The sequence below is a fragment of the Callithrix jacchus genome, chromosome 8, assembly GCF_049354715.1.
Source record: "Callithrix jacchus isolate 240 chromosome 8, calJac240_pri, whole genome shotgun sequence".
Taxonomy (NCBI): domain Eukaryota; kingdom Metazoa; phylum Chordata; class Mammalia; order Primates; family Cebidae; genus Callithrix; species Callithrix jacchus.
Genome location: NC_133509.1, coordinates 141,533,777 through 141,553,263, shown reverse-complemented (window position 1 = coordinate 141,553,263; position 19,487 = coordinate 141,533,777). Strand labels below are relative to the sequence as shown.

At 46.5% G+C, this 19,487-nt stretch overlaps 2 pseudogenes and 3 gene segments (V, D, J or C); all 5 read left to right on the top strand.

Moving 5' to 3' along the window:
• On the top strand, positions 1 to 1,339 carry LOC103790592 (immunoglobulin heavy variable 3-23-like). The segment is given in 2 exon segments: positions 1 to 129; positions 232 to 1,339. Coding segments are annotated over 2 exon segments (543 nt in total).
• A 4,698-nt stretch (positions 1,340 to 6,037) lies between these two features.
• On the top strand, positions 6,038 to 6,640 carry LOC100390506 (immunoglobulin heavy variable 3-23 pseudogene; annotated as a pseudogene). Its single transcript, XR_004739326.3, has 2 exons — positions 6,038 to 6,200; positions 6,303 to 6,640. The product of XR_004739326.3 is annotated as an immunoglobulin heavy variable 3-23 pseudogene (transcript).
• A 7,783-nt stretch (positions 6,641 to 14,423) lies between these two features.
• Positions 14,424 to 14,925, top strand: LOC118151197 (immunoglobulin heavy variable 5-51-like). The segment is given in 2 exon segments: positions 14,424 to 14,525; positions 14,615 to 14,925. Coding segments are annotated over 2 exon segments (390 nt in total).
• A 2,223-nt stretch (positions 14,926 to 17,148) lies between these two features.
• LOC144577254 (immunoglobulin heavy variable 3-7-like) lies at positions 17,149 to 17,707 on the top strand. The segment is given in 2 exon segments: positions 17,149 to 17,273; positions 17,377 to 17,707. Coding segments are annotated over 2 exon segments (377 nt in total).
• Positions 17,708 to 18,056: 349 nt separating this feature from the next.
• On the top strand, positions 18,057 to 18,971 carry LOC108590315 (homer protein homolog 2 pseudogene; annotated as a pseudogene).
• Positions 18,972 to 19,487: the final 516 nt, after the last annotated feature.

Sequence of the window (19,487 nt, the reverse complement as noted above, 5' to 3'; positions counted from 1 at the left end):
AGCTCTGGGAGAGGAGCCCAGCCCTGGGATTGTCAGGTGTTTGCATTTGGTGATCAGCGCAGAACACAGAGACTGAACTCACCATGGAGTTTGTGCTGAGCTGGGTTTTCCTTGTTGCTATTTTAAAAGGTAATTCATGGAGAACTATTGAAATTGAGTGTGAGTGATAAGAGTGAGATAAATGGTGGATATTTATGAAACTTTCTGACCAGGGATTCTTTTTGTTTGCAGGTGTCCAGTGTGAGGTGCAGCTGGTGGAGTCTGGGGGAGGCTTGGTTCAGCCTGGGGGGTCCCTGAGACTCTCCTGCGCAGCCTCTGGATTCACCTTCAGTAGCTATGGCATGCACTGGGTCCGCCAGGCTCCGGGGAAGGGGCTGGAGTGGGTCTCGGCCATTAGATATGATGGTGGCAAGACATACTACGCAGACTCCGTGAAGGGCCGATTCACCATCTCCAGAGACAACGCCAAGAACTCGCTGTATCTGCAGATGAACAGCCTGAGAGCCGAGGACACGGCCGTGTATTACTGTGCGAGAGACACACTGAGGGGAAGTCAGTGTGAGCCCAGACACAAACCTCCTGCAGGAACACTCGGGGACGTCAGCAGCAGGGGGCGCTCGGGAGCCACTGATCAGAGTCAACCCCAGAGGCAGATGCAGATGGAGGCTGATTTCCTGTCAGGATGTGGGACTTCATCTTCTGACAGTTTCTCTAGTGAATCTCTCTAAATTTAGAATTCTGTGCTTCCTAATATCTCTACCTTTTTTTGTAAGGATCGAGAGAGAAGAAAGAAAAGCTCCAAAGCTCTATCCATTCTTTCCGGAATGACAGCCTCATCTCCCACCTCCTCTCATTTCCTCAGGAATAGCAGCCTCGTCTGCTGGGAGGGGCAGAAAAGAGGAAGCTGAAGACATCAGTGGGAAGTCTTAGTGGCTGCTGGAAGACCCATTGTTCAAATCTGCTCTTGTTGTCTGTGCCTTTAATGTGAAATATAGGAAATCTCTGTTAACATTATTTCTGGGTGAGGGAAATTGTACAACTGCAGGTTATGCATTAACAATTTAGCCCATTTAGAGTTAATTTTTGTGTTTATTCTAACCTAAAATTCTTAACTCTTTGCATGTGTAAATCCAGTTTTGCCAGCACCCTCTTAGGGAGAGACTTTGGTTTATCCGTTGTATATTGTTGGTTCTCATGCTGAAAATCAGATTGCCCTCAGTGTACCAGTTTATGTCTGAACTCTCAATATATATTTCTGCCTATCCCATCTTGTTTTTGTTACTCTACTTTTGTAATTACTTTTGGAATCTGGAAGTAAAATGCCTTCAAGTTTATTCTTGCCTTGTTACAGATACTCTAGCAAAATATTTTAACATTTTGCTAATTAATTAAGTATGATAACAGATATGGCTTTTCATAATGACCTTTATCATATACAGATTATATACATTTGTTCTTTTTAGAGTTTTTATTATGAAATCTTGATTTTTAAATGTTATTTTCTGTGTCTAGTGAGAAGTTAATGGAAATTTTTTTCTTTATTCTCTTAGTTAAGCACATCAAATGTATTGACTTGAGGATATTGAGTCATCTGTGCATCGCAAAAACAAATTTTAGTTTGCTATGGTGTATAACTCCCTCCTTTTTTTTTTCGAGACAGAGTCTTGCTCTGTCACCCAGGCTGGAGGGCAGTGGTGCAATCTTGGCCCTCTGCACCCTCCACCTCCCAGACTCAAGTGATTCTCCTGCCTCAGCCTCCCAAATAGCTTGGATTACAGGCCTGTGCCACCACACCCGGCTAATTTTGTATTTTTACTAGAGACGAGGTTTAACATATTAGCCATGCTGGTCGTAAATGTCTGACCTCAGGTGGTTCATCACCTCGCCCTCCCAAAGTGCTGGCATTACAGGTGTAACTCACTGCACCCAGTCGGTGTATGATCCTTTTAAAGTCCTCTAGAACTTAGTTGACTATTACTTGGGAGTAGTTTACTTATGCATACTAAGAATATTTGAAGTGTAACTTTCTTCTTTTGCCATTGTCTATTACTGGTAATATGGTTATTGTAGCCTTTTAGAGAGAGTTGAGAAGGCTGGAGCCTCACCAATTTTTGAAAAAGTTAGAGAATAGTTGGCATTGTTATTTTTTTAATTTTCAAATTCAGTATTTATCTAACATACACCTATCATAAAGAATATTTATTGTGTGCTTGGGATGCATGTATATTACACTGCTCTTGGTTGGAAGGTTCTGTAGATGTTTATTAGGTCAGGTTGTTCAATAGCATTGGGTAAACCCACTGGTTTCCTAAGAATGTTTTGTGGATGTTCTATACATTATTGAGGGTGAGGTGTTGGAGTCTCCTCCATTTATTGTTTCTATTTCTACCTTCATATCTCTTAAAGCTGATCAATACAGTTATACTTCTATTTTTACAAGTATGTAAAATAGAAATAAAATAATTGCTTAGTAATTTTAATGGGAAAATCACATAACAAAAAATTATGTTTCCCGAATGCTGCCATCACTGCTACACTCCTCCAGGAGTCTCACGTCTGCTCTGGGCTTCACTCTCTCCTCAGAGTTTGCTACAGAGGACGAGACACAAATAAGACCCTCCCCCTCCTGATGAAAACCAGCCCAGCCCTGAACCTACAGTTCTGCAGAAGAGCCCCAGTCCAGAATTACCAGAAATTTTGATTTGATCATCAGCTCTGAACACAGATGGCTCTCCATATAGTTAGGGCTGAGCTGGGTTTATCTTGTTGCTATTTTAAAAGGCAAATAATGGAGAACTAGAGATATTGAGTGTGAGTGAGTAAATATGAGTGAAAAAACATGATTATATGCAACAGTTTCTTATCAAAATATCTCTATGTTTGTAGGTGTCCAGGGTGAGGTGCAGGTGGTGCAGTCTGGGGAAGAGGCAGGAGGCAGAAAAGTGCATAGGAGGCCGGGCGAGGCTGTAGACAGTATCAGCCCACTATGCCAGTCCAAGAAGCTTGATGTGAGAGCCTCCGGGATTGAATAATTTGACAGCTCATGTGCCCAGGCAGTTTCATTTCTCAACTTTCCACACTGATATAACCAGAAGTCAGCTTCTCTTCCCAGGTGACTCCCATCATGCAGTGAATGGTGACACCATTCCCAGGGGTCACACACATGTATTAAGTATTGGCTGGACGTGGGGAAGAGACATTTTTGCAACTCTCCTCTGAAGGACCAGGAACACCTCAACAGACCATCTCCCCTGTTCTCATGACTAGAACTTCACCACAAGCCCACATATACACTCATCCCTTATGGGCTTAAAAGGATTCCATTGATGAGGGTGACTGTTTTATTACATAAAATTACTAAAGACTGACATAAAATTTTCAGAACTAATTGAAGTCTGTTACTCTACGTCCACCAGAGACTACAGATCTTCAATGGCATCTTCCTTGTCTTTTCTACCTGACTTTGTCTCTTCACCTTATTCTGTCCTCCAGACAATCTCTTTCAGCTCCCTCAGGTTCATGCATTTGTTTTATTTACCGACAATTTCTAAATCAGTGCAAGGCATTAGACTAAAGGCTCTATATTCCTAGGTCCATATTCCTTGGTCCATATTCCTAAGAAGGCTTTGTGACCCTGTATCTGGGCCTGAGCTTGCGATTGTTCCTGATCCTTCTCTAGATGACATGCTGGTCTGTGTTTTCTTGCCCCTTCCCCTGGGGTAGAGTCTCCCTTTTTCCCCGAGGTGTTTTCTCCCACAGCTCCAGTGTTCTCCACCTGTGTCATCACCTTCCAGATCTACTGCCCTGCCCTGCAGACTAAGGCTCTGATACCATAAGAAACAGGGGAACTGCTTCCCAGTACAATTTTGGTGGGGAAACGTGTTCCCATCTCCATTCCTGATAGGTTGCAGCAGTGCCTTTAGGGTATGTGTGTTGGTGGATTTCCCCTGCAGAGTAATTTCTTAGTTCTGTAGTGGGGATAAGACAAGACAGTTGGGCTTGAACACATTTCAGAAGTACGGGCTCTCATATTCTTTCAGACAGACACTTTGGGAAGGGAAGATTTTTGTGACTGTTCCAATTATAAAGAAAGGGAAAGGTCGATCCCAAGATGGCTGAATAAAAGGCAGCTCCAGAAAGCAGCTCCCAGCCAGAGAGGTGCAGAAACCAAGTGGTTTCCACAATTCCAAACGAGTTACCAGGTTCATTGTGTGGGTCTGGTAGGACAGTGAATATAAACCCCAAAAGCAATGGCAACAAAAGCCAAAATAGACAAATGGGATCTAATTAAACTCCAAAGTTTCTGGATAGCAAAGGAACAATTATTAGAGGGAAGCAGCAACCCAACAAAATTGGAAAGATTTTTGCAATCTACCTATCTGACAAAGGGCTGCAATCCAGAATCTACAAAAAACTAAAACAGATTTACAGAAAAAAAAACCCATTCAAAAGTGGGCAAAGGATATGAACAGACGTTTTACAAAGGAAGACAACTATGAGGCCAAGAAACATTAAAAAAAAAAATGCTCATCAACACTGGTCACAAATGAAAACCACATTGAGATACCATCTCACAGCAGGTAGAATGGTGATCATTAAAAAATCAGGAGACAACAGATGCTGGAGAGGATGTGGAGAAATAGGAACACTTTTACACTGTTGGTGGGAATGTAAATTAGTTCAAACATTGTGGAAGACAGTGTGCCAATTCCTCAAGGATCTAGAAATAGAAATACTATTTGAACCAGCAATCCCATTACTGGGTATACACCCAAAGGATAATAAATCATTCTATTATAAAGACACATGCATATGTATGTTCATTGTGACACTTTTTACAATAGCAAAGACTTGGACCCAACCTAAATGCCCATCAATGATAGGCTGAGTAAAGAAAATGTGGCACATACACAACCTGGAATACTATGCACCCATAAAAAAGGATGAGTTCATGTCCTTTGCAGGGACATGGATGAAACTTGAAACAATCATTCTCAGCCAACTGACACAAGAACAGGAAACCAAACACTGCATGTCCTCACTCATAAGTGAGTGTTGAACAATGAGAACATATGGACACAGTGAGCGAATGGGGGACCTGGGGGGTGGGGAAACAGGAGGTAGGGGGATTGGAGAGGGAATAACATCAGGAAAAATACCTAATGTAGATGACGAGGGGATGGATGCAGCAAACTACTGTGGTATGTGTATACTTAGGTAACAATCCTGCATAATCTGCACACGTACCCCAGAACTTAATGCATATAAAAAAAGAAGATTAGTAGTTTTCTGTGAATATGTTGGAAGAAGGGAAGGAGAAAGAATAAGAAAATGTAGAAGGACAGAACAAAATTTGAGGTAATTTAATTTGTCCACTTTCTTGATAATGGTAATAATTATGTCATGATTATCAATTTTATACTTTAAATCTGTAAAGTGTATAATCTGTCAATCAAACCCTATAAAATTTATAACAATGAAACAAGTTGAGTATCAGACAAGACAGGAGTGGCAGAAAGATAGATGCCAGTATTTTCATTGTCCGAGATCTATCTGAACCCTAGTTCTCTCCGTAGTCTTAGGTAAACAAAAGAATACAGCAAAATCACATCAATTCTGATCAAGCAGTGGCTTCTGCAAACCACACTAGGCATGTGCAGGTCTGTCCTGGAGTTGGCTGAGGGAGCATTCAGGGCCGGTGGTGAGAAGCGCAGGCCCAGATACCAGCACTCGCTCATCCCAGACATGAACCCTGAGATACATATGGAGCCCGACCATGTGTGGGCTTACTTTCACATCTGTAAATAGAGAACATCGACTCCTGTGGAACATAATTTACATGCATAGATAACACTGAAATAAGGCGATCAGTGCAAAGTTTCTATCACAGTACAATTTAATAATAAGCGCATTTTCTCAAACCCTGGTTTTGCCACCAGTTTTCCTCAGGACACCCTCATCTGCTCGGGGCCCTGCTTGCTCTTTACGTGTCTCACCCCACAGCTTGCTATATAGCTGGAGACATGCAAATAGGGCCCTCCCTCTGCTGATGAAAGTCAGCGCAGCCCTGACCCTGCAGCTCTGGGAGAGGAGCCCAGCCCAGGATTCCCAGGTGCTTCTGCTTGCTGATCAGGAGGCACACAGGGCACTCACCATGAAGACTGAGCTGAGCTGGGTTTTCCTTGTTGCTATTTTAAAAGGTAATTCATGGAGAACTGTTGAAATTGAGTGTGAGTGATAAGAGTGAGATAAACGGTGGATATTTGTGGCAGTTTCTGACCAGGGTGTCTCTGTGTTTGCAGGTGTCCAGTGTGAGGTGCAGCTGGTGGAGTCTGGGGGAGGCTTGGTTCAGCCCGGGGGGTCCCTGAGACTCTCCTGTGCAGCCTCTGGATTCACCTTCAGTAGCTATGACATGAGCTGGGTCCGCCAGGCTCCAGGGAAGGGGCTGGAATGGGTCTCAATCATTAGTTATAATGGTAGAAACACATACTACGCAGACTCCGTGAAGGGCCGATTCACCATCTCCAGAGACAATGCCAAGAACTCGCTGTATCTGCAGATGAACAGCCTGAGAGCCGAGGACACGGCCGTGTATTACTGTGCGAGAGACACAGTGAGGGGAAGTCAGTGTGAGCCCTGACACAAACCTCCTGCAGGGGAGCCTGGAACCAGCAGGGGGCGCTTGGGATACACAGAGGACGGGGCAGCCCAGGGCAGGTGCAGGTGGGGGTCAAGGGCTGCTCTCCTTCAGGGCCTGTGGCTTTCTCTGCATCTAACGTTCCCTGGGAGGGTCTGTGCATTTACAGTTATGTCCCTGCTACTGAGGCTTCTACGTTTGTGAAGTTTATAACTATAGGAGCAGCCATGACCAAATGCCCCAAGGCAGGTGCCACTGAGGGAGAAAGAAAAGTGTGCAGGAGGCCGGGTGAGGCTGTCGACACTGTCGTCCCAGGATTCGTTTCACAAGCAGTGAATAAAAAATGGAGAGTTCGATGGCGCTCCCTAACTACCACGAGGTCCACACTAAGTCCAGCATGTCCAGCAGGCCCCCCTGGGCTATAGGTGTCCATCCGGGATCAGCCGTGTGTCCCGCAGACATCGAGCCTTTTCATCCCTGCTGTGCTCAGTCACTGTCTGCGAGGAGCTCCCAGGATGTGTGTGTTTGGCTCAAACCCGGTGATGGACCTCAGAGAGCAGCAGCTGGCGCCGGGTTATGGGCTCCTAATGTTGGAGAAATGGGAGGAGCATTCTCAGTGACAGGACTCTTTTTATGGATTTTTTTCTAGAAACCACGAGTTTACTTGCTTCTCTCAGGGGACGTAGAGAAGCAGGCACACGGTCGGCAAATAATGACAATCTCTACAATGACCACAAATGGGTTCGTCCTTAATTCTGTGCAGGATCCAACCATCGAGTTGCTTTTCTCATGAGGAATTGTTGCATCTACAGTGAGTCCATATGTTTCTCATATTCTTTGGTTTCTGTCCATGTACAGAGACTTAGAGTAGAGTAAGTTTGAACCTTTCCACACACTAAGCCTCACGTCCCCACAGAAAGAGCAGAGTCTTTCACTATCCCTGAGTCTGGGGTAGGGGCTGGTCCTGCACACTAAGAGCCTGCAGAGACCGCCAAGTCAGGTTTATAGACTCAGGGGTTTTCTCCTTGAGGAGGGGTGACCTCCACTGTCTCTGATTTCTGCTGAAAATTACCTGTGATTTCAGAGTTAACACGCTATTAGGGTATCATGATTCACTTCTATTCTGAAAATCACCCTCTTTATACTAAAAGGAAATAGTTCAATGTTCATTCCTCTGAAAAGAGTTTTTTTTTTTTATTTGGTTACAAGTTTACTATTTATGTGCCTTAATTTAATCTTCAAATCTACTGAATTGTCTAGAAATCTCACAAATTGAATAAAAGTAAATTCATCATTCTTACCAAAACGTGTATATGTAGGAACTTCAGTGTATTGTCCAGAACCCGTGCACACTGACCACTGTGGGTCATGGTCATTTACTGGCCTGGTGCGGCCTCCCAGGTCCCTCCCTGACCTGTCCTGTCTCTGGATTCTCCATCACAACCAGCACTTCCTGCTGGAGCAGGATTCGCCTGTCCTCAGGAAAGGGAGTGGATCGGGGCATAGGTCACGAGGGAGCACAAGTTCTAACCCCCTCCTCATGAGCTCAGTCACCATCTCCAGATCCATGTCCAAAAACCAAATGTTCTTGCCACTGAGCTCTGTGACCAACAATGCCACAGCCTGTATTACTGTGAGGGACACACATAGAAGACATGAGTGTGACCCCAGACACAAACTTCCCTGGAGAGGGGCCCAGTACCACCAAGGGCACTCGGGCTCCATGAAGACGGGGCCCAAGCTGGAGAATGGGTTTCCTGTTGCCCTCACATTTCACCTCATGATAATCTACACTATGGCTATGCTGAGTTGTAATATGCATAGTACAACTAGAAAATGGAATTTATATAGATGTATAATCATACTTAGTGTAGCAATTTGTTGTTTCCGCCTTATGTGACCCTTAAAGACGGCATCTCCCACCTTATTCAAGGACCTTATAAATTATAATACTTTATGTCAGATGTGCCTCCTTTTTTGTGTTTCTCCTGTCTGTATTCTCTCTCTCTGCATGTCACACACACCCACACACACACACAGTGCTTGGCAGTTTATAGGCTGGTTAGGAATATTTTACCATATGCTTTTAAAATAGTAATTTCATAATATTTGCCTTTAATTTTTCAAAGAAAATTAAATCCAAATGCCATCGTTTTTAATGTAATTTTTAAAAATTTAAATTATTAATTTTTGTTTTCATCAATCCTTATATGTGTACTTTTGTATTCTTTCATATTATCAGGTGTCTGCACATAATTAAATATGTCCAACTATCCACTTGAATTTATGTGAATCAGATCCAGTGAGCAAAATTAAGGAGCCACTCTCCTGACCCTTCCCCACAGCTGCAGGTTCCTGGAGACAGAGCAAGTGCCACGACCTCGCAGTAGACCACGGCCCCCAAAGGTGACCTTGGACCTTGAGTTCCAGCACATCCTGGGAATCCAAGTGGATGTTTGTGAAAGAAATAGTGGCTATGTGACAGTTTTGAACCAGAAAGTCTCTAGTGTGAGATGCAGCTTACAGAGCTTGGGGGAGACTTGATACAGCTTAGAGGGGACCCTGAGGCTCTCCTGTGCAGCCTCTTGATTCACCTGTAGCTATGAGAGTCACTGGGTTTGCCAGGTCTCAGGGAAGGGGCTGGAGTGGGTCGCAGTTACCTAAGGTGGGAAACGTCATCAATACGAAGCCGACTATGTTAGGGGCAGACTCACCATTTCCAGAGACAACACCCAGTTCATGCTGTACATGCAAATGAGCAGCCTGAGAACCAAGAATAGGGCAGCGGATAACTGTGCAGGAGACATCGTGATGGGACGTCCAGACCGCCCCGCAGGACACAGGAGGCGGCTTGGCTGCAGGGGGCGCTCAGCACCCAGAGAAGACAGGAGCAGCCCAGGGAGGGGCAGGGGCAGGTGGAGTCCAAGGGCTGCTTTCCTGTCAGGGTCTGTGGTTCTTCTGCATCGAAAGCATTCTCCTGGGATCCTCTCTGTATTTATGGTTCTCTGACTACCACTGAGGCCTCTGGATTGGAAAAGTTCATTACTAGAAAATATAAAATAAAACATTCTCGGATGCCCCTAAGGACCGCATCACTAATGGAGGCAGAAGATGTCACAGGAGGCTGAGGGGCTGTGGAAACTGTGGGATGTGGGTGCAGAACTGATGACAGAGACATAAACATCAGAGGAGTCTGATGAAACCTCCTAATTACCTGTGATTCACTCTAAATCCTGTAAAGCCGCTGATGCCTCCCTGAGCCAAACCCGCCCATCAGGGGTCAGTCCCGGGTCCCAGCAGCAGATGCGCCTCAGTGTCTCCACTGTGTGTAGTCACTGCCTGGAGGAGCTCCCAGGACACGTGTCTTTGCATTAACCAGGTCGTGGGTGTCACAGATCAACTCTGGGCGCCTGGTCTGTGGGTTCCCTGATGGTGGAGAAGCGGGAGGTGCAGTCCCAGGGCCAACACACCGTCCATGTATTTTTATATGGAAACCATGATTTTTCTTGCTTCTCTCAGATGACGTAGAGGAGCAAGAAGACCGTCTTCAAACAACTGCAGTGTCCACATTTCTCCTGACTAACTGCGTTATGTCTGAGTCTGAGTGTGGGTTCAGCAGAGCATGGGCTTTCTCGTAAGAAACTGCTCAGTCCCAGCTGAAGCCACGTGGTTCTCACTCCTTGGTTTTTGTTCAGCTTCAGAGATCCTGAGTAGAGCAGATCTGGTCCTTTTCCCAGGCTAAACCTCACCTTCCTCAGATAAAAAGAAGAGATTTTTCCAACTGTGTCTGAGGTGGGAGCTGCTTCTCCACACCTTAGAGCTTGCAGAGACCCCTGAGGGCAGCTTTATGGAGTCAGGTGTGTCTCCATGTGGGGGAGCTCAGCTGCCAGTGATTCTGCCCAGTTAGATCTGTGGGTTCAGAATTAGAACTTTTAAATTATTATGCCTCAAAAATTACCATCATTATAGATAGAAATAATAATACAACACCAATTGTTGTCACATTTATTATTGTTATTGGAGTGTACCTTGGAGGACAAAATTGCTACCATAAATCTAGTGTCAGAATCTCCTGAAATGGTCTAGAACACTTGCAAACTGCACAGAAGCAGATTCTTCTTTTTTTCTATGCTGCTGTGTTTTAAATTGTTGATAGTTTGTCCAGAACCCATGAGCACCAACAACTGTGTGTTTCATGCCCCTTCTTGGGTCCTGTGACAAGGAATTCCATTAGGACCTGGCAGACTGAGACAACTTTGAACAATGTCAGAGCAATCATCTGTAACTGCTTCTAAATTTCAGATTTATCTATTCTAAGGCTTTCTCTATTATTTCAGATCTTGGTTATTAAAGGATTCTCGCTTCTTCTCTTAATCTAGCTAAGAATTTGTCTATTTTATTTTATTTGGAAAGAAACTCCTAGATTTGTTTATTTTTCTGTAGCCTCTTAAAGTCTCTTTTTAGCTTATTTCATTTACTCTAAAGCCTCATAAGCACGTTGACTACATGCAGATAGAGAACTTGTTTGTAAATGCCATATTTTTGTTAGACTCAGCTGAGCATGTCGGGAAGCCCCCTGAGGGTTCTAGGGACTGAGTGTGACTCCCACACTGGAAAAGAATGAGAACCTCCAAGCTTTGGGGATGGGAGACAGGCCGGGAAGTGTGAGGGAGGAGGATGGACAGAAGGTCCAGTGTTTCTTACCCTGGTGGCACCACTTATGTCCATCCTCACTCTGAGATGCAGTCATTTCTGTCCAGGTGGGAACATCACTTAACTTCATCTCTGACAGATGGATGGGAGCCCAAGAGAGAGGCTTGTCAGCCGCTGTTTCTGTGCCTGCTCCCTTGCGAATGTCAACATTTCTTATGCTCTGTCCTGGGCCTATACCCCGATGGCTCCCCTGCTCCACGACACCACCTGTGCCTGTGCATGGCCCCTGCCCACACCCTCCGTGAAACATCCTCTCAGCTCAGAAAGAGTCCCCTGCCTTGTTTTTCTCCTGCTGCTGATCCACATTCTTATCCATCCTCAGGCTCTCAGAAGCGCCTCCCATCCACGCTGACCCTACGTGGGGTCAGACCTTGTCCACCACTTCCGCTCTGCTTTCTTCTGAGCTTTTTATCCCAGCAGCCTGTTTCCATGTCACTTGGACTTGTGTACAGGAAAGGTTTTTCAAGCATGCTTGGGGTGTTCAAACCCTGAACATTCCTGAAAATGTCCTTTCTCAAGCTAGGTCCGCATCCAGCTCCTGGGAGATGATATCTGCTTTTCTGGCATACTCCTCCTGGTAATATTTTTGAAACCACTTTTTTAAGGTAAGGTTTACATCTATAAAACTATACATTATTTAACATACTTACCTCATTGAGTTTGGCATAAGTGTATACCTGCAAAGTTATTACCACCATCAAGGTCGTAACCACAGCCATCACTTCCAAAGCATTCCTGTATTCCTATTATTACTATTATTATTAAAAATTGTGTGTGTGTGTGTGTGTGTGTGTGTGTGTGTGTGTGTGTGTATTCTGGGTGCACAGTACCCTAGCTGTTCCATAATGACTTATGGTAATTGCCCATCCTTGCTGAAAGAGCTCTTGTCTGAGTGCTGGAGGGCAGGTATGCAGGTGCCACACACATCTGTGAAGGGCCTCAATAAACAGCACTGGGCACCAGCACTCAGGTGAACTTCCCTTTGAACAATGCGTCACATGTGCTGTCATTCATCACCGCTGGGAGAATTGGGGACAAGAGACTCCTCAGGGAAAGAACATCTGGAAGCTCATGCCGGATTCTCAGAACCTTCCTCCTGGAGCCTTTGCTCATTAAAATTCATATTCCTCTGCTAGAGTAAAGCTGTACCCATGAGAATAACAGCTTGTCCTGGGTCCTTCATTTGTACTGATTATGGGTCCTGAGGATGGTTTTGGGACACTCAACACAATTACATCAGAGGTGGAAATTGCTAGAAAGACTGTGATGACTGACACATGGCTAGACCCTTGTTTATAACATCAAAGGATGAGAAATGGTGACATAAAGTCATCCAATGCCTGGATGGTTACTGAGACACATGGCATGAGATGGCGTGTGCACTCCAGTAAGAAGCAGGAAGATGAGGGAATCCATGGAAATTTGAAATGATAGACACAGCTCCCTCAGAGGTGATCCCCTAATAAGGAAAAGTAAAATAAAGAAGAAAAACCTGACTATGCAACTCACATCTGTGACAGCTAAAATGAAATACAAAGATGCTGCATCCAGCCCTGCACTGTGCCCTGTGACCCAAGGCTGCTAGAACCCCCTCCACCACCACCGAATACAGTTGTGCAGAAGAGAAGCACACAACACACAGTAGCCACACAGAAGGCAGCCCAGGGGTTGGGCTGGGCAGGGGAACCCACTAGAAACCTAGAACAGGGAGGACAGTGTGGAAAGTGGCATCGCTTTGCGATACGATTAATATCATTAATTACTCTCATCAGAACGTGAAAAACATTAGCCAATGGACTGCGAGTGGCTGAGCTGACATAGCAGATTCTGTTTGGCTTCTTGTGCTGCAGAAGGGAGGGGCATGTCTGGGAGGAGGCTGGATCCACAGCTCAAAACAGTAACATCACACATGACTTTAGCTGATCCCAACCTCCCGTGGATGCTTTGGATGGGACAGCTTTCCCAGTGCACTGGATCCCAGATTGTGTAATTTCTCTGCCCGGAGGATGAGTCTGCTTTTCCCCTCTTTGAAATACAAAGTGGGCTCTGCAGATGGGGAGGCCAATGCTGCACATTCTGCATCACCTGCTGCTGGGAGTTTCTGGTGATGCTGATGGTCATTGCTTTGCCTGCACCTTACACAGGTCGTGGCCTGTGCTGTGCTGAAGAGAAGTCCTTTTGCTCTGCTCCCCAGGTGCAATTCCTGTGAATAACCTTGCAAACATTTTAGAACCTGTGCAGTTTCTGTCACCTTGGCTTTCCATTTGGATCAGAAGATGCTAAGGAAATAAGTGTGGTTCACAGGAAAATGGGGCAGACACAGGGGAGAGTTAAGGGCCTCCACACAATGTGGGTAGCATAAAATAAAAGGCAAAGAATGAAAGAACTCGACGAGAAGGAGCTGGGGTTGACACAAAGGACTTAAAACAACACTTCCAGGAGTGGGTGTAGTGATGGAAATCCCTTCAGGTCCATCAGCAATTCAGAGACCCAAACAAGTCTCCCTATTTATGGTGAATTGGCAGAGTGTAAAATCCAGAAGACAAAATGATGAGGAAAGATGTGTGATTTTGCGTGGGTGAGGGTCTGACAAGTTAATCAAGCTGAGGACTGTTGAGGGCCTGGGGTGGTCCTGCCCTTACGGTGTGTTCAGGCCATAGTCACAGTCATGGAAAATTGCCAGGGAATAGAGTAGTTTTTGGTTGTTCTTGTTATCAGGCATATGTGCCTTTGAATTTTCTCTTCATGGCCTCTGGTTCTATTTCTAATTTTTAAATGCGCATACTTTCATCTAGATTTGCCAGTTTCTTAGTGTCACAGAGAACGGTTGAAGAAGGGCGGTCCTGGTATGGCTGTTCCAGAAGCACGGACAGAGTGGGAGGAGCACGAGGAGGGTGTAAGGAATTATTCAGACCTTGTTCTGCCTCTCCCATGAGGCGCAGGTCGGCCTTTTGTCTGCAATCGCGTTTCTGGGTTATAAACCCTGTAGACTCTTCCCTTCAGGCCAGGCCATCAACTATGCAAATTCAAGTGGGGGCTCCCCTCTTAAACCCAGGGCTCCCCTCCACAGTGCGTCTCCCTCACCGCCCAGCTGGGATGTCAGGGCTTCCTTTCCTGTCCTCCTCCAGGATGGGGTCAACCACCGTCCTTGCCCTCCTCCTGGCTGTTCTCCAAGGTCAGTCCTGCCCAGGGTTTGAGGTCACAGAGAAGAAGGGTTTGAGGGCACAGGGACTCCCTGATTCAAATGTTCTGTCTCCCACACAGGTGTCTGTGCTGAGGAGCAGCTGGTGCAGTCTGGAGCAGAGGTGAAAAGGCCCGGGGAGTCGCTGAAGATCTCCTGTAGGGCTTCTGGCTTTACTGGCAACTGGATCAGCTGGGTGCGACAGATGCCCGGGAAAGGCCTGGAGTGTATGGGGAGGATCTATCCTGGTGACTCTGAAACCAAATACAGCCCGTCCTTCCAAGGCCACATCACCTTCTCAGCCGACAAGTCCAGCAACACCGCCCACCTGCAGTGGAGCAGCCTGAAGGCCTCGGACGCTGCCATGTATTACTGTGCGAGAGACACAGTGTGAGAAACCAGCACTGGGTCCATCTAAAACCCTCCACAGGGCAGGTGCAGAGTGAGCTGCCAGAGACGCCCTCCCCAGGGCCCTCTCCATTCCCCCCAGGGAGGAATCGCTGGCTGTTTGTTTCCTCAGGAGCAAGAACCAGACAACAGCATGAGAGGGTTCCCAGCCCCTATGGCAACTGGATGGGGGACCTCTCCTGCTAGTGGATTCTCTGAGAAGCTCCCACTGTGTGTTCTAGAAGGTTGTTCATGGCTTGTATCACACAGTTAACATCAAAAGCCTGCCTAATAGGCAGCTGTCAAATATGACAGTCTTTTAATTCATGAAGATTTTACAGTTAACCATTGCTGGCTTGCTCTTCTCCCTCCTGTCCTCTCTCACACCCGCCTTTTATTTCCTGCTCAATTTTACAGAATCGTTTAATCCCTTTTTGAACTATTAGTAGGTCCTCTTGTTTGGTTGTTTTTGTTGTCGTTTCCTCTCAATAATGTGTAATGAACAGTTCGTTTTGTGCCATTACAAGTTTTTGGGTATAATAAAGACTTCTTTCATGAAAATATGATAAATTAAAATAAACAGAGAAATTTTCAAAAACATACAACCTATCAAAACTGAACCATAAAGAAATAAAAAATCTGAGCTGTGTGTGGCGGATTATGCCTGTAATCCAAGCAATTTGACAGGGAGACAGGTGGATCACCAGGTCAGGAGTTTGAGATCAGCCTGGGCAATGCAGTGAAACTTTGCCTTTACTAAAAATACTCAGAAATGAGCTGGACATGGTGGCGCTCACCTGTAATCCCAGCTACATGGGAGACTGAGGCATGAGAATCACTTGACCAAGGACACAGAGGTTGCAATGAACTGGGATCACACCACTGCACTCCAGCCTGTGAGTGAGACTCTGTCTCAAAAAAAAAAAGTGAACAGATGAATGAGTAAAGAGATTGAGTCACTGATTTTTTAAACATCTCAAAGTAAAGAAAAATCAAGAACTTGATGATTTCACTACTGAATATTATCAAATGTTTAAAAAAAAAACTAGGATCTCCATTCAAATTTCCAACAAAATAAAGAGGAAATAATACATCTAAACTTATTTTAGAAGGCCCTATGTCCAAAGCAGGGAAAAGACACTACCAGTAAATAAAACTACAGACCAATATCCGTGATTCACAGAGTTTCAAAACCTCTCAAAGTGGTGAGAAACAAAATTCAACAGCACATTAAAACGTGATTCACCACGATCAGGTGTGGTTACTTCCACCATGCAATGAAGGTTCAGCCTGCACAACCCAGTGTGATGGATCAAATTAAAACACTGAAGGACGAAAGCTGGATGTTCATGTCGATAGATGCAGAAAGAGCCTCTGACTAAACTCACCAGTCTCATTATAAAAGTCTGAACAAGTTACATAAAAGGTATATACCTCAACACAATAGAGGCCACATATAACAAGCCCACATCTAACATTACACTCAGCGATGAAAATTTTATTTCCTCTAGGACTACAAAGTAGACAAGATGCTCACAATCTTATTTTATTTTATTTATGTATTTATTTTATTTTATGTATTTTATTATCTGTCAATTAAAACTAATAAAATTAATTATAAGTAAACAACTTTAATTATAGACAAGAAATGAATGGTAGGAAGGAACAAATAAACATGTTAAATGTCAGGTAAATCTCAACATTTATCTGCCTGATCTTTGTCTCCACATTTCTCAGTAAATAGAGAAAAATCACACAGGATCTCAGGGCAGAAAGTGAATTCTCCAAACCACACAAGGCCCATTTAGCTCGGTCCTAGAGTTGATTAAGAGCAATCGAGGCCAGCTGTGAGGAGCATGGTCCCGGATACTAGGATTCACTCATGGCAGATATGAGCCCTTAGACACACCACGTAGCCCCTCCATGTGTGGGTTCACTTTTACATCTGTAAATGAGGAAAACACTGACTTCTAAATAACACCATTTGTACACATAAGTAAACATAATTAAAAATGTGATAGTTGTTAAATGTTTATCTGAACAATTTCACAATAAGACAGCACATTTTTCCAAATACAATCATTGTCATCTAAATCCCCCAGGACAGTCTCATCTGCTCTGGGCCCTGCCCTCTCCTCAGGCGTCCTGCCCCAGAGCTTGCTATATAGTAGCAGACGTGCAAATAGGGCCCTCCCTCTCCTGATGAAAACCAGCCCAGCCCTGACCCTGCAGCTCTGGGAGAGGAGCCCCAGCCCCAGGATTCCCAGGTGTTTCTATCAGTGATCAGCACTGAGCACACAGGACTCAGCATGGAGTTTGGGCTGAGCTGGGTTTTCCTTGTTGCTATTTTAAAAGGTAATTCATGGAGAAATAGAGAGACTGAGTGTGTGTGGACATGAGTGAGAGAAACAGTGGGTGTGTGTGGCAGTTTCTGACCAGGATGTCTCTGTGTTTGCAGGTGTCCAGTGTGAGGTGCAGCTGGTCGAGTCTGGGGGAGGCTTGGTTCAGCCCGGGGGGGTCCCCTGAGACTCTCCTGTGCAGCTTCTGGATTCACGTTCAGTGACTACAGGATGTACTGGGTCCGCCAGGCTCCGAGTAAGGGGCTGGAGTGGGTGGCCAACATAAAGTATGATGGAGGTGAAAAATACTACGCAGACTCCGTGAAGGGCCGATTCACCATCTCCAGAGACAACGCCAAGAACTCGCTGTATCTGCAGATGAACAGCCTGAGAGCCGAGGACACGGCCGTGTATTACTGTGCGGGACACAGTGAGGGGAAGTCATTGTGAGCCCGGACACAAACCTCCTGCAGGGGCGCCTGGAACCAGCAGGGGGCGATCGGGATACACAGAGGACGGGGCAGCCCAGGGCAGGTGCAGGTGCAGGTCAAGGGCTGCTCTCCTTCAGGGCCTGTGGCTTCCTCTGCATCTAACGTTCCCTGGGAGGGTCTGTGTATTTACAGTTATGTCCCTGCTACTGAGGCTTCTACGTTTGTGAAGTTTATAACTATAGGAGCAGCCATGACCAAATGCCCCAAGGCAGGTGCCACTGAGGGAGAAAGAAAAGTGTGCAGGAGGCCGGGTGAGGCTGTGGACAGTGTCCGCCCAGGATTCAAGTTTCACAAGCAGAGAAGGGGAAATGGGGAGTTCGCTGGGGCTCCCCAACCACCACGAGGTGCACAGTAAGTCCAGCATGGCCAGCAGGCCCCCCTGGGCTATAGGTGCCCATCAGGGATCAGCCGTGTGCCCCGCAGTGCGTTCCCTGATGGTGGAGAAGCGGGAGGTGCAGTCCCAGGGCCAACACACCGTCGATGCATTTTATATGGAAACCATGATGTTTCTTGCTTCTCTCAGATGACATAGAGGACGTCTCCTTATTGGAAATTACCCTTAATTTATCTCTTAGAATTATTGTTTCCAGAGCCCTGGCCACCCAGTGCGCCCCACGGAATGGGGCGGTGCCGGGCTGACCCCAGAGCCAGCCGCCACATCTTCCACGCCGGGAGCAGATGCAGACGTGGCGGAGAGAGAGCGTGAGACGCCTGGTCTGATGGCGCCGGAGACAGAACAGCCCATTCTCGCCCGAGCCCATGGCTTCCAGATCGTCCCCAACATCAGGAAGAACTGGATCCTGCGAGCTCAGCGGTCACCGTTTCCTCCTTCTATGACGTCACAAGGAACCGCTGTCAGATCGTCAGCGTGGGCGGGGCCAAGGCGACCATCAACAGCACAATCGCACCAAATACGCCCTTCCCCAAAACGCCACAGAAGTCTGGGCAGGGCCGACAGCGGAGCCCACACGGTGTTTGCTTTGGGGTTTTCCTCTGAGCAGCAGCTGACAACGTTTGCAGAGAAATTCCAGGAGCTGGAGGAAGCTGCCGAGATGCCCAAAGACAAGGCCCGGGAGAAAACCGAGACCTGGAGTCAGGGTTCCCAGTGATCTGGGCGTGAAGCCCCATCTGCGGCTGCGGCATCCAGTGTCGAGGGCGGCGATGAAAAGGCCTCTCAGCCGCTGCAGCCGACACGCACCGGAAGTCTGAGAAGGACGCGCTGAGATCGCCGTGAGGCAGAGCGCGGCCACCGCGCAGGAGCGGAAGCTGCGGCTGCAGCCCCTGAGGAGAGCCACGACCCGCGGACCACGGCGCTGCAGTAGGCGGCGGCCAGCGCGGAGCCGGGAAGAGGCCGGGACACCAACAGGGAGGAGCAGAAGAACACGCAGCTCAAGAGGAGGACGGAGGAGCTGGAGGCGGAGCTCCTAGAACAGGAGACGGAGCTGAAAGGTCCCTGAAAACAAAGTGAAATCCCACCTCAGCTCCTGTCACAGCGCGGCTGTGTCTCTAAGGAGCTCGAGGTGGCCGAGGGAATGAAAACCCGGGGGACCGGGTGCGGTGGCTCAACCCTGTAATCCCAGCACTTTGGGAAACCGAGGCGGGTGGATCAGTAGGTCAAAAGATTAAGACCACGCTGGTCAACATGGTGAAACCCCGTCTCTACTAAAAATACAAAAAATTAGCTGGGCATGTTGGCGCGTGCCTGTAATCCCAGCTACTCAGGAGGCTGAGGCGGGAGA